General features: G+C 40.6%; 1 protein-coding gene across 3 annotated transcripts in view; it reads right to left on the reverse strand.

The window, feature by feature from the left end:
- The window catches only part of LOC116941990 (uncharacterized), a 29,837-nt gene extending 17,246 nt beyond the window's left edge, over positions 1–12,591 (reverse strand). The window contains exons 1-9 of one of the 3 annotated variants that reach the window (XM_032953456.1): positions 12,332–12,591; positions 10,099–10,179; positions 6,881–9,473; positions 6,614–6,719; positions 5,945–6,024; positions 5,483–5,719; positions 4,234–4,298; positions 3,451–3,592; positions 1,005–1,174 (exon numbers count right to left, since the gene is read on the reverse strand). In XM_032953456.1, coding sequence (XP_032809347.1) covers positions 1,005–1,174; positions 3,451–3,592; positions 4,234–4,298; positions 5,483–5,719; positions 5,945–6,024; positions 6,614–6,719; positions 6,881–9,473; positions 10,099–10,134 — 3,429 coding nt within the window. In that variant the 5' untranslated portion in view covers positions 10,135–10,179; positions 12,332–12,591. Of the gene's footprint in view, positions 1–1,004; positions 1,175–3,450; positions 3,593–4,233; positions 5,720–5,944; positions 6,025–6,613; positions 6,720–6,880; positions 9,474–10,098; positions 10,180–10,903; positions 11,212–12,331 lie in introns of those variants that run through there. The other 2 variants (XM_076066850.1, XM_032953457.2) reach the window with 2 other exon arrangements.
- Between the last annotated feature and the right edge of the window lie 1,502 nt (positions 12,592–14,093).

A 14,093-nucleotide genomic window follows, 5' to 3' on the forward strand; every position in this document is an offset into this window, starting at 1 on the left:
TCCAAATCAATTTGTGAAGATCTTAGAACGAGATCAACATGAGACTTAGTTAATTACTATGTTATTAAAGCAGGTTCTAATAACATTGTATCTGTAATTATTGCTTTTCATTGCCCATTGATCTAAATCAGTATTCTAATTGTTCAGTGTGCTGCATTAATAATATATTATTTCTGTTTTCTTGACAATCTTTCATAATTGAAACCAAATTAGCTCCAAGCCTTTTCGTAAACCACAGGGGAAAATGATGCTTCACTCACAGGAGTTTTTTTCTTTAAAGGTCACCTTCCACTCCATCAATACTCAGCAGAACAAAATATTTAGCTGAAATGGCGGAGCCAGGATTTTCAGGTAGGGGGGGCAACCCCTCCAGAAATTAAAAATGATAGTTGTTAGTAAGTAAGGACTTGTCCCTTGCTTTTTATTCGACGCGTGTGCGGCGATGACACAGCCATCGATCGAGGGTCGAATTCGAACCACGTTGTATGATCGACATCGCGCTCGCTGAAGGTATGCCTTCAGGGAAGTCATGTACTGTATACGCAACTGTGCACAATTCTGTGAGTCACTTATAACTGCTTTGCCGTTATTTATTGGCAATTATGGACTCAAGACTATTGTCCTATCATCTCATAGAGTCCCTGGCACATAATAATATGCTACACAGTGGCAGTGGGGGTCACAAAATGCCTATTTATTACTAATAAACCCTAATGATCTGATCGAAATTAGGGATTTCGATCGGATCATTGGGGGGGCATGTGCCACCCCCCCCCCCCCCCACTGGCTCTGCCAGTGTTCAGCTGTGTATGGAGTCGCTTATTCGTGATCCAGTGTTTAGAAGCTAGGGTTCGTCGAGCACCTTTGAGATTCTTAGGCATTTGACAGTGCTGCATAGTGGGTTTGTAAACTTTCTGTGCAGACTTTTCAGTGTTATCCCATAATAATTATGGAAGAAGGCAGCAGCGATTATTTTCATATCCGTGCCAGGATTGTATACTCACCGTGATGCGGTCCCCACACTGCTTGAAGAGGGCTCGCAGGCCAGCCGCGGTGACAGTCCCCCGTGTGTCGCGACACCTCGTGAGGGACAGGCCCTCTGGGCGTCGGCGCCCCACGCTGGCCAACCACGTGTCGCTCAGCCGCACGCTGCCCTCAATCCGCACGGACCTCCCTGTCAAAAAACGCATGTGCAGGGCACCGCCACACACACTCACGGCTGTGTCCTGCCCAGGGGCTTTCTGCTACATTTTGGGTATTTTCTCAAGTGTCGTTTTCAGGGTAATTTTGGATGGCATATACGTTGTAAAATGCTGAGAAATCACCCGGTTAAATTGTGCATTTAAATTGCCATATTCGGGAACACAACTGAAATACCAAAACATCACATCTTAAGTCATCCTGTCCAACCACTACTGGAAATAGATAAGATTTACACATTGAAGTAATGAAGATAAAAAAGGTCTACATGTATAAAATGTATGAAATTTAAGCACACATGATAAATAATTGCCACGATTTAAAACCAATTTTCGTTGGCATTACATTAGATTAAGGTTTTTGAATTGAACACGGCTATCAGGGAACGCTTTACGAGTATTCATTTTAAATCATTAATGCTGTGGAAAAATATTGCAATGAGTGAGATGTGTAAACGCTCATACTTATGTGAAATTAATCATCTCCACCAATTCATTGAGATGGTAATTTGTTTTTATCATATGAAGGTAATAATGATGAATGCAATATTACGATTTTAAGTTCAGTCAAGGTTCTCTTTGGAAGTTATGTTTTGTTCTCCAAATTAAATGTAAACATCTTATTTTCAGAGACTGAATGTGGGTATTGTTGGTCGTTGATTAATAATATAAGCAATTGAAAACCTGAGACTCAACTATTTCGGTTTCAAATATCAGTGGAGCAACTTTTTTTAGTTAAAATAAATGTTTATAACATATGGAGGTGGCTGGATGGCTCAGACGTTAGTGTACTGAGGTGGCATTGTTGAGACTGTATTCAAATATGGGCATCCACCAATGATAATATTGTCCTTTAGTGGTGAGCTGCATTTTTCCATCCCAGTGATTCCAAAAAATATCACACTACGTTTGTATATTCTTTACTTAAATTGGAAACGGTTTAACCAATGCAAATTAAAGGTTTTGGTTTGACTGCTATAAATTGACCATTTCTAGCGCATGACATATGGGAAATTGCATCACTTGAAGACATTTCAAAAGTAGTTCTATTTTAGCGCCTTCTCCAAAGAGGGGTGATCGACTGCTCTACCAGAGTTAATAATTACACCACATTGTGTCAAGGTAATGACACACAGACATTAAATGTAATCTAGCATTGGGAAAAACATGGCTGACTTGTTATACTTCACCCTGTGAAATTTGTGTGCTTGGGTATTCAGCATAGAGACCACAATGACAAGGGGGTCCAAAGTATATGGGTTCTTAACCCTGATCTCAGCACTCCTGATAACTTGTACAGAGAACGTCATTCAAACAAATAAGGGAGCAGTCATTCGGAGGGGACGCCCAGTCAGTTTACAGACGCACATTCTACAAGAATATTTAATTTGTTTTTATGCCAGTATGTTAATCAGTTAAATGTAATTCAAGCTAAGCGATGGTGACCGAGCAAGCCTGTGACTACGTGTTATGCAGTAATTCAATGAATTTGGATGGAAAAAAACCCTCGATGATCAGTTTACTTCTATGGTAACACACTGCATGCAAAAGTAAAATACATAACAGTATAATACATTTTCGATTTAAAGCTTTCGTGACTGCAGGAATCCATACTCTTTGGTTCTTTCGGTAAAGTCACGTATTTTATACCTACGTGACTTTACCGAAAGAACCAAAGATTATAATACATATTTGACACAAGTGATACTTCCTATACATTCTAATCAATATTTCGTTAACATACAAAGCAACATTATATAAATATATAAAAGTATGTACTTTACGTCTATCCAGCAGCGGATAGACGTATTCTATCCACTGCTGCATGAAGGCATCCCCAACCCTCATCGTCTCTCATGATCTTGTGATATAACAATCCATCTGTCTCCTGCACACAAGCTGATTTTATCACTTTATTTTCACGGTGGACACCCTATTTAGCGTGCTCCTCCTGTAGCTGCCACTGTCATTAGTCTCGATCAACAGCCATCGTTCGTCCATTCTAGTGATGCATCCTGCCCAAGTACACTTAATTTTCTCAACAGCCAATGTGTCTAGAACTTGTGAATGTTTTCGCATCGATACATTGCTCTTCCTGTCTCTCTGTAAGGGTATAGCTCTCTACGGTTTTTGCTTTCTTTTCAGATTTTGTTCCATTTCATATACAAAATATATTTTTATTTATGCATTGTACAGTGAACATTTTTTTTTAATGAAGTGTCACTGAAATAAGACCCACGAATGCACCTACAGAGGGACTGGTCAGAAGTCAGGCGGTTGAAAAGATGACAGGTGCAGGCAGCTTGTGTGAGGTCACCATGTGACAGGAAGGAAAAGACTCGAAGCCACAGTTCCTCAGGTAGGTAAATCCACCTGGGGATGCAACTTGCACCCTGCACATCACCAGCACAGGACATTCAGCACCAAGCAACAATGTAATTCGTTTATCTGGGAGAGACTTACCAGTCTCAAGAAAAACATTTCAGGATGGTCCTGCATTGAGATGTTTAGCTAACATCGTTTTTGAAGGTGTTGTGTGAGTGTGAATGAGGAAACCAATCAAACTCACACATCGGGAGGGATAACACTCACATGGTCCCACTTGCTTTAAAACCACTAACAGACCACCTTATAGGCAAGCAAGATTATGAACTGTGGCGTTTAATTAATCTACATGATCCAATAATGTGGATATGCATCTCCAACAAGAAAACCATTCCAGTTTATTTTAAAATTAGGTATTTTTGAAAGGATAAAAGGAAATACACTTTTCGTTTAACAATGTAAATTTTATTACGTATTTGTTTTTTACAATTACAAACATGTGAAGGTGAGTGAAATTACTTTGTCAAAATCCCAGGGACCTCGTGATTGTCACAGTATTTCTGAATGCACTGGATGTTATAGACTATGATATACTGTGCGTTCAAAATCATTACAGGAGATGCTGCATTGTGAAATACCTGTTTCTTTATATTATTTATATGCTTATTTTTATGCTATCGAATTAAATATATATTTATATGTATCTCACCATTGTGGATGCGCCTGTATAAGCCTGGGAGTCAGAATTGTTTGCCATCCACTCGGTAATTGTCCCTTAATCCACATATACAAATACAGAAAGTAGCACAAAATCAGAACTGCATTGCCAATGTTATTTCCTATTTACCACACTATGATTGACTGTCACACATGCGCATTACGACCACCGCCACTCGCAATGTTGCTTCATCTCATAATCGTGAATTGCTTGTGCTCACGAATGTCCTGGTCAACTTGTTTGGCCTTTCCTTAAATCTGTAACTTGCTGACCCGCCCCTACTGGACATCTGTGAAAAAGAGCTTCACAGCTCATCGGATTCCTCCAGTCTAGTAAAGATTCTGAATTTAATTTTGTGGAAGAGTAGGCCAAAATTCCCACTAAAAGGGCTATTTAGAACTGCATCGAGTGGAGGCCCTTCCATCAGCAGTGGTGGTGAGAACAAGCAACAGCAGTACAGCGATGCACCTTTACCATAATTCCATTTACAGGGTGCAATGTTTTGTAAACGTATTAATCAGACATCAGAGTAGACTTGAAAGTAGTATGCTGGTCCTCTCTGCTATGTGGTGGGCAATGCATTGTAAACTATCCTTCAGAAAAGATGCACAGTTGTCGTGACTGTAAGGCTGGTAGATGGATCCAATTACTGAAATGCATGCTTATTGTATGCACATACTGCTGTAATCAGGTTTCACAGCCAAAAAGTCTTTGTTATTTGCCACAACCGGTGTGAGTGAATTCTCATAAACACAGGAGTGATCACAACTATAAAAGTTCACCATTACTCTATAATTATAAATGTAAACATTGTTACAGTATTGTATTTAATACAACTTGTAAAATACCATCCTTTAAAATTAGACTGAACTTATATTTGCATACACACTATACGAGGCATATTGTATTTGTACCACATGGCAATTACACTGTGCCTGCATAGTGAATCACATAATGACAAAACTCTGGGAAACAAACAGGGCTGCCTGACAAGAGTAAACATTATGAATGAGAAAACAGACCTCAAAGTTGGTATGGGGAGCCGTTAAAGCACTCCAAAAACTCCCGTACACGTTAATCAAACAATATAATAGCACCACTATAGTGCTGATAATGGTTTTAAACTTCAAACCCTGTTAGGCAGCCTGAGACACATAGCGTAACAGGTAATTGTGTGTTTTTTATTTTCTTAGATTACATCTGCCTGTCAACACACAATTATTTCCCAGCATTAACATACATGCATTTTTCGCCTTCATAAAGGAAGGGATAGTTGACAGTTGATGCTCATCGGAGACGCAGTCACCCGCAGGTCGGCTACTGACTCTCTTCACTGCACCTGCACCCTTGCTTCCAAGAGTGGCATTGGAGCTGGCCGGCCTCTGAGGCAACGGTTTCAACGAGTCCCGCACAGCTCTCTGATTCCCGACTTGCGACTCACAGGAGGAAGTGGCAGTGGGACCCTTAGTGCCTGTCACTGTCGTTTACAGACACGTACACATTAGGCACACAGAAGTAGAATATACATTTATGGAACTTATGCTGTATTGTTTTACACATTAGGCATACAGAAGTATAATATAACGTTATAGAACTTCTTAAGTTGTATTGTTTTGCACAATCAGGAAATTTTAAAAAAATTGCCTGGAATAACAAGTTTAGTCTACGGTGCCCCAAAAATACAAAGGTCTGGTGTTCTTACATGGCGTTGATTTTTGTGAAGTAGTTGTTACTTGATGCAGTAGAATGTTTGCTGTTGCTGGTCTGTTTTTAACTGCTGATCTAAAATGTGAAAATGAGAACAATTACAAAGCCATTATTATACAATGTTAATGAAGCAAAATGTAAAGTTTTTCAGAATGAATAAGTAATTTGCTTGTTTACGCAGCAAATAGTCAACATGTACTACCTATAAAGGGGCATAGCATTTGCAGTCACAATCTGCCAATCCAGATTTGTGCTGAATGCAATTCACTTTGCAGGTATCGATCTTTCAATCTAGAAAAACCAAAGCCGATGGAGTTTAGTTTGTTCACTGTGATTTGTGGGATTCCTTTTACCGAGTAACAATGAACAGAAATCTTGACATGCATGTGAATAAGAGTGCCCAATGCAAATTGACTTTAGGACTAAACATGTTGTCTCTAGCTGAAGAAACTGCCATTATTGTAACAGCTGAAAAACACTATCCATTATGGTAAAAGCATGCCTGCATTGTGCAACAGACCCACTTTTATGTAGCAGTGACACACATGAATGATACTTGACATAAATGATTCCACTTTTTTATCAACTGTGTAAAACAAAAATTTATAGTGCTAAATATAGAATATAATATATGAAACTCTAAATAATAGTGTGATGTACTTACTTTGGTTTTAGTTCTCCACTTTGGTAGGTTGACCAATCAATGCTAGACCTGTCCCAGTGCCTCCTGTAGCCACTGCGTCTGATAAATTCGGTGGTCTTGCTCTTTCCTACAAATACATGGAAGCTACAAGATTACATATGCATTCCAATGAAATGTACAGAACTGTAAAAAATATTAATTATAATTTGTCAGTTTAAACCCTGTTTTAATGGCAAATAATTTAACAATAAAAATATAACTAAAATGTGTTAAAGATTAAATGTTTACCTTGTATTTTACTTTTTCTGAGGTTGCTGCCATCACTTGATGTAAGCTTTCCATTTTTTTGTTTAATTTTTGAAGCCTTTATTCTAGGATTGGAGGATGGTGTAGGGCATGCTAGTGATTGCATTTTTTTACTCCACTCTGCACTATTCTCACATCTTTCCTCTCCCTCGTCTGATCCAGGTCTGTTGGAATCTTCATTTAGCTGATCAACCACTGCCTGCTTCACATAAGAGCCTTCATCCGAAGAAGTGTCAGAGTTTATTTCCACATTTATTGATCTAAACTCTGCCTGTGGTAGATATGAAAGAGTTGAAAAGGATTCTGCAAATTTCATTACCTGAGCCTTCCCAACTTCGCTGGACTCGGCAACTGCTTCCAATTTACTGTGGCTGAATTCTGCAGGCCTCCTCGAAACATTGTTCACAACACCTCCAGATTCCACATCCCAATGATCCCTATCCTGGCTGTTGTTAAAACATTTACGATGCATTTTGTCATCTTTATCAGTATTCCTTTCTGAATCGACATGTTTATCAACCACATCATGTAAAAATAAATTGCCGAGATCTGGTGAATATATTGCTACCTGTTCACTAGCCAACTCTGATGATGCATTGTGCATGTCATCTCTTTTTGTTTGACCTTTTGTTGTCTTCTCAGAGGTCAGAATAGGCGCATGAATCACTGGTGATGAATGATTGTTGCCATGTTGCTTTCCATTTTCTGTCTGGTGTTGGCGAGCCTCTGTTAGGCTACTATCACATTGACATATCTGATAACCTTCTCTGTTGCTCTGTTCATTTTCTTGGATTCTCAACCTGTCTAAATGTTTTTCAATGCTATGTTTGTGCCGTTCTGACTTTAGACTTTTCGTGTTGATGCTTCTTTTAGATTTCCTAGATGTATCCAATGAGCTGCCTACATCTTGGTCAAAAGACTGCAAAACAATCTTTGACGCTAATGGTAAATTTGGGCCAGTGTCCTCACCACGCATAAAAAAATGTTGAAGACTTTGATTTTGACACCAATCTGCAGTGGCATCTTTATAACTGGGTACCATATTATTAAAGGATGAGAGATGGCTTTCTGTGATGCCACTCGTACATTTATATATTTTCTCACCATTTTCATTTATCTCTGAAGTGATGTCATCCCGAATATAAAGTTTATCGGTATATGGGTTCTCATTGACAGAACTAATGTCACTTTCAATCTCATTTGCCATAATATCAGAATATCGAAAGCAATACTTAACAGGGATTCTGTCAAAATGTTCATCTTCAGGATGTGGGACCATTAGATCACTATGTCCATTATCTGTAAAACGCTCACATGCAATATTTTGCATCACCACAACAGCATTGTCCTCATCATCACTAGAATCGGTTAGTTTCTGATAACTTTTCTGTAAAATGCATTTACTATTTTCCTTCGAAGTGTGCTCATCCTCTACATTTTCCACACATAGAGATGATTTGCTGACTAAAGCATTTCCTTCAAAATTCAAATCTTGAAACGTTTTGGTGTCACCTACCTCTTTATTAAACTTTCTTGGTGAAGCTAAAAATGGGGGTTTCATTTGTTTTTTTTCCAATGACTTAGAAGGAGGAATATCGGCCCGAAATGTATCACTTTCATCAAAGCTGGTATTGCAACCGGAATGAGATGAATATTTCTGAGAATTTAATTTACCACAGCCATAATTTCCATCATCTACTTGTGTGGTGAGCAAAATATCTGACTTGCTGTTACATTTGAGCATACCATCACCTTCTTTGACACCAATGTGGGTGTAATTTTTTGACAATGGTGAACAATCATCTCCATTCTCTGTGATTCTTGAACCAGACCCTGTATTAATACATAAAGGCACCTCCAATTTTCCCACATTCAAATCGTGATTTGAATTCACCCTTCTCAGCTGCCGATGTTTTAATATCTTACTTGCATAGTCAAGCACATGCCTCAATTTTTGTGTCTCAGAGACACTCTTGTCTTCTAATATGTGATGTAAATCTGAATCATGAATGAGCAGGTTCTGGTTAGCTTCAGCTCCGCGCTTAACAGATATGTGGGGATGATCTCCTGAATTATAACCAGAAGCTTGCGCAATTTGATAAGATTCTTCTGTAATGGTGTCTTCTCGAGCAATACTATTCATTTCACTTAATAACCCACATTTCGATGTTTCATTGTTAAGCATGTTCGAATCAATGTCTAAGTGTATAACTGCACTTTTGCACTGAGAATCTGACAGACGGTCACTATCGTATGGGTTATCTACTTGAATAACTTCATGCCTCAATTCATCACCTCCTTCCAAGATCGTTTTGTCTAAATTTGGTTCAAAAAAGGATTCAGTATTACTTCCTGAACACTTATCAATTTCTTTTGGTGTTGGTTTCTTGCATTTATCTGCCTGTGGAGCCTGGAAATTTTGTGGATCTGTCGTAGATTTCAGCATCCTGTCATAGTAGGCAACTCGCTTTGATCGTAGACTTTTTACATCTCGAGTCCGGGGTGTGTCAGTTTCAAGGATAATTTCTGCCTGCAACCGGCGTAAAGTCCGTGCTGTGGCAGCTCCGTTCTGCATCTGCAAACAGGCAACCATTAAAATGGTCCGTACAGTACTTTATTGACTTGAAAGATAAAGTTGAACTTTCTGTGATGTCAGGTTGCTTATTGGTACGCTCTACTTATTTTCCAAAGCACTTTTGCAAGTGGTATTAATATCCATGTTGTCATGTCATTTTAACCAAATGCTTGATCTAAGAGATTATAACAAAATGCACTCAAAAGTCACGTAGGGAAATGTGGGGCCATGGTTTACTTAAAGGATGATGCTTAGTGAGTGGGTGGAAACATCAATAAAAGTTAGATGTTTTAGCAGTCCCTCACCCCTTAGCAGTTCATCGTCCCTTGAATGTCAGTGTGCTGTGCATTATTCCTCAAAATTAGCTTAAAAAATTATAGAGACACAAAAAGACACCAAAAACAACCTACTGCCAAAAAGATCAAACGTAGAAAAATACAAACTGAATGTACTGTACTGTATTGTCATTTGTGTCACCTACAATAAGAAACAAATGTAAATTCATTAGGAATAGTCCTAAGAATTTCACCAACCAAATGAAGCCTCCATACGTAGGTAAATATATAACAGGGCTTGCATACCTAAGCACACATGTGTGAATGAACATGTAACGTGGCTCACGCACCTTCGGTGACCCATTGGTTGCAGCAGATGAAGCCATGTGTCTCGAAAGGTCTGTTATGCTCAGAAGTCAAGCATAACCAAACTGAAAGACAAGGTTTTCATATTTTAGGCATGTCCTCAAAACAGCTTTGAATTGTTTATGTACTTTTTAGGCATGTCCTCAAAACAGCTTTGAATTGTTTATGTACTTGAATTTCGGCAGCCGAGGACCGGCGGGGCTTGGTGTACGGTGCTATTTCAGGAATATTTTGATGTTTTTTTCCCCTGGATTTTCTGTTTGCACAGTCACGTAATCACTTTAAGATGTTTTCTTGTTCATGTTTTTGTTTTTTTGTTTGTTGCGGTTGCACCCGATTCAAGAGCCGAATGGCTCACAGGGCTATACCAAATAAATGGAACTATGAACTATGTCGCGAATTGCCCGTCGCCACCACTGATGTCCTCTACTGACTAATGTAGAGTGTGTAGACAGTAGATACTACTGACTATTGTATGTAGGGTGTGTATGCATATATACTTACAGTACCGTACTGTATAAACTATATACTGTATGTATTTATTAATTACAATACTGTATTGCACAGTAAAATTTTAAGTAAAAAAACAAGGTAAATTCTTAGCCTACCTATATGAACTGCAATTTCATAGAAAGTTTTTTTCAGGAAACAATCCTATCTGCTATAAAAACTTTTAACATGCATTGATCGTATGTATCGTATCGCGGTAACCCTAAAATGAAATCGCTAAAGCTACGTATCATACATGCATTGAACGTATCGTAATGTATCATAGTCTACTGTACTCACAAAGATTCTGTCCGTCGTCTGCATACTTGAACGATGTTAGGTTGTTGATGGCTACATTAACTTAGTTGTCGGAAGAGGAGGATGGCGATCATAAAGTTACAGTATCGTACCTCGTACGCTGCTGCGTTTGCCTGCCGCGCGAAATTACAAATATTTTACAATTTTGTCATATCGCTATCGCCATCGTTAAGATCGAAATATCGTAAGTCGGGGACCATCGTAAGTCAGGGACTACATGTACTTACAAAATAAATATATTTTGGTGGGGTGGGGAGTGAAAACAAATTGTCGACAATTTTTGTAAACATTTTGGATAATCGTTTTACCCCCACATCTGGGGGGTGGGGTCCACTTTCTATAACTTTATTGTTCAGGCCTTCTGAAAGGCTCTCATAATTTAGTTGACGGACAAACGCAACGCCGGGCTTTTAGAAATATATTTTATAATCCCCAAGCTTCCCAATGCAGTGTAGGAATAGACTAAAGAGAATACAGTAAGAGCGCCACCTCGTGTCTCAAAATCATAATACGAATACCACGTTTAATTTTAATGCTCTGGCTGGGCAAAGTCCAGTCAAAAGTCTTTATTGTTCATCCTTACCAAAGTGAGCGCATCATTACGTGGCTTAGTCTAACCTTAAACGTGACAATCGCTTTTAGGTTGGCGAAGCTGTTGCAACCTCACCGGGTACTAGTCACTTTACCGAACCAGAACTCATGATGGTTTTTGGATAAAAATGTACTTATGTTATTGTAAAAAATTAGCATTTTAACGCATGCAATAACTGTATTACTGTAGTTAAACATAATTTACAACCTTTCGCAATCCACTGCTGTATGAAGGCCTCCCCACAACAGGTGCATGTCATGGGGGTTATTGAACCATAACTTCACCACGCTGGTCAGTGCTGGTTGGTGAAGGGGCCCAGGACCGGTTCAGATGCCACTTGCCACTGATGTTAGCCGCCGTCGGGAATCGAACTTAGGGGACCCGATTCGTGGCAGCTGCCGAACAAGTGCGCTAATATTCTCCCCAAAAAATATTAATACATCGTTGTTGTTGTTGTTGTTTTCTATCACAGTACTAAGCACAGGCCCAAAACGTCAAGCGACTAGCAACGAACGGCACCCTTTAAAAGTTGTAATAGATACGCGTTTAACACGTTTTAATTGAATGAACAGGGTTACTATACGAACTTGGGATGGGTGGTGGTGGGTGGGGGAAGACGATGGGAGGGAATTCGAAAGCGGCGCAATTTGCCAGCAAAGGAGCAAGAGAAGCGGAGGGGGAGTGCGAGTGAGCCTTTAAATGACGAGTGAGTTTGGTGAGATAATGAGATAGTGTTTATTGTGTGTATGTGTGTGTGTGAATGAGCGCTTGGGTGGGTGAGTACGCAGGTGGGCGAGTGATGATGGATTTGTTGTGACCTGCAGTCGTCCTCGTCGTTGGTGACAGGCCGGCAGACCGAGTCCTCGACGTAGGCCGTGGAACCAACAAGTAACTACGGTAGCGGTAGTAGCACCAGCGACAGAAAGGTTATGTTACGACTGATACATACATACAACGGCGTTCGTCAAACCTCAAATACATTCGCGCGTCCAGAGGCGAGCGAGTGAGCGCCCCCTAGCAACCGCATTTCCCAAGCAGCATAGGCAGCCTCGGACGCATGTGTTTTTGTTCCCCGTACGCAATTGGTCGCGGGTAGTAACACGCGGACCGTCGGGACCAATGAGAAGGCGTCTTCTGTCGTGGGGGTTGGGAGGGGGGGGGAGGAGTGACCTATCCGAGCTGGGAAATGTAGTCTCCATGCAAAGTGCTGGCGACGCCGTTGCCGAGCAACCGAGCGCGCGAGACCAAGCTCCCGTGGCCCACGTGGCCACGTCTCGAGGGGAGCTTGCCAGGTTAGAGGGATTCCCCTCCCCCACCCCTCCAGGTGCTGTGAATGGACACAGGCGGACGCGGGGGCGAGCTTCGTTTCTATACCGGTTGTCCTTCACTCATTTTCGAATCGGTTGTTGGGTCGGGGGTCGGGAGGTGCACTTTCGCCGAGAAGACATGAAGCGTGCGGGCTGACGCCACACATTTGAAACCACTGCGGGGGCCTTGAGAGCACTAGTTTTGAGGAGGGTGTGTTATCGGGGGGCGCGCACTAAAGGCCACCAGGGGGCGCCAGTGGCCCGCGGGCCTTGCGATGAAGAACACCGAATTCATATCCACCCAAAACAATGATCTAAAACAGGGGTCCCCCGACCCCTGTTGAGGAACGGGGCCGCACAGCAGCAGGAGGTGAGAGCGGTGAGTCCGCGCGTGGCCCACCCACCCATTGTTTTATTATTCACCACTTCCGTGCGCGCCTCTTTCCCGCACTGCGCACGTGTCTCAGTCACGTGGTGTTGGTATGAAGCCCACAAGCTCTAACCCCTAGTAGCCAAAATGAGTAAAAAAAAAACAAACGTCGCTGGAGAGCTTCTTTCATCCAGTACAATTATACATTCGGATTATGAACTTTTCCAAAACGTATGGAGAGTGTAGAAGAGTAGGCCAAATACCTCGAGGGGCTCTCTCGTGGAAACCCTTCTGCCAACAGTGGTCTCAGCAAGACATTGCACGTCTGCACCTGTGGACACCATCACCATCAACCCACTAGTAATGCAGTTCCTCTGGATCAGTGTTTTTTCGAGCAGCATTTAAGCAGTAAACTGGACTGGTTTTGATATTCTGAGTGCCATCAGCATTGCCGTGGCTCCTTGCACAATAATCTATTGAATTAAAATTGCTATTCATGCCCCCTATCTTGACTCACCATACATGTAACGTACTTGAAAAATAGTTTTTTCCTCTTACAGGCATATGGTATTGATGCAAAACCAAATTTTGAAAAATCTAGAACATTAATTTTAAAATGTTTTCACAAATTTGTATTCAATTTTGTTTGCTATACAGATATGAAGTGTTTTCTTTTCCTGTTATTTATAATGGAATTACAGTAAACACGTTTGTAAACATGCTATGCTGACACATAACACGCAGAAAAACAGCAATATATTATATATACTTACACCAAATGCCACCCACTCACTTAGGTCTCGGCTTAATTAGCCAGGGTATGTTCATGAACGTGTTTTGCAAAGCTTTAGCAATCTCATATCGTGCAAAAGAAATACGAAAGAAAACAAACGCATTCAGCAA

The sequence above is a fragment of the Petromyzon marinus genome, chromosome 13 (genome assembly GCF_048934315.1).
Source record: "Petromyzon marinus isolate PM22_M1 ecotype Great Lakes invasive population chromosome 13, UKy_Petmar_22M1.pri1.0, whole genome shotgun sequence".
In the NCBI taxonomy this organism is placed as follows: domain Eukaryota; kingdom Metazoa; phylum Chordata; class Hyperoartia; order Petromyzontiformes; family Petromyzontidae; genus Petromyzon; species Petromyzon marinus.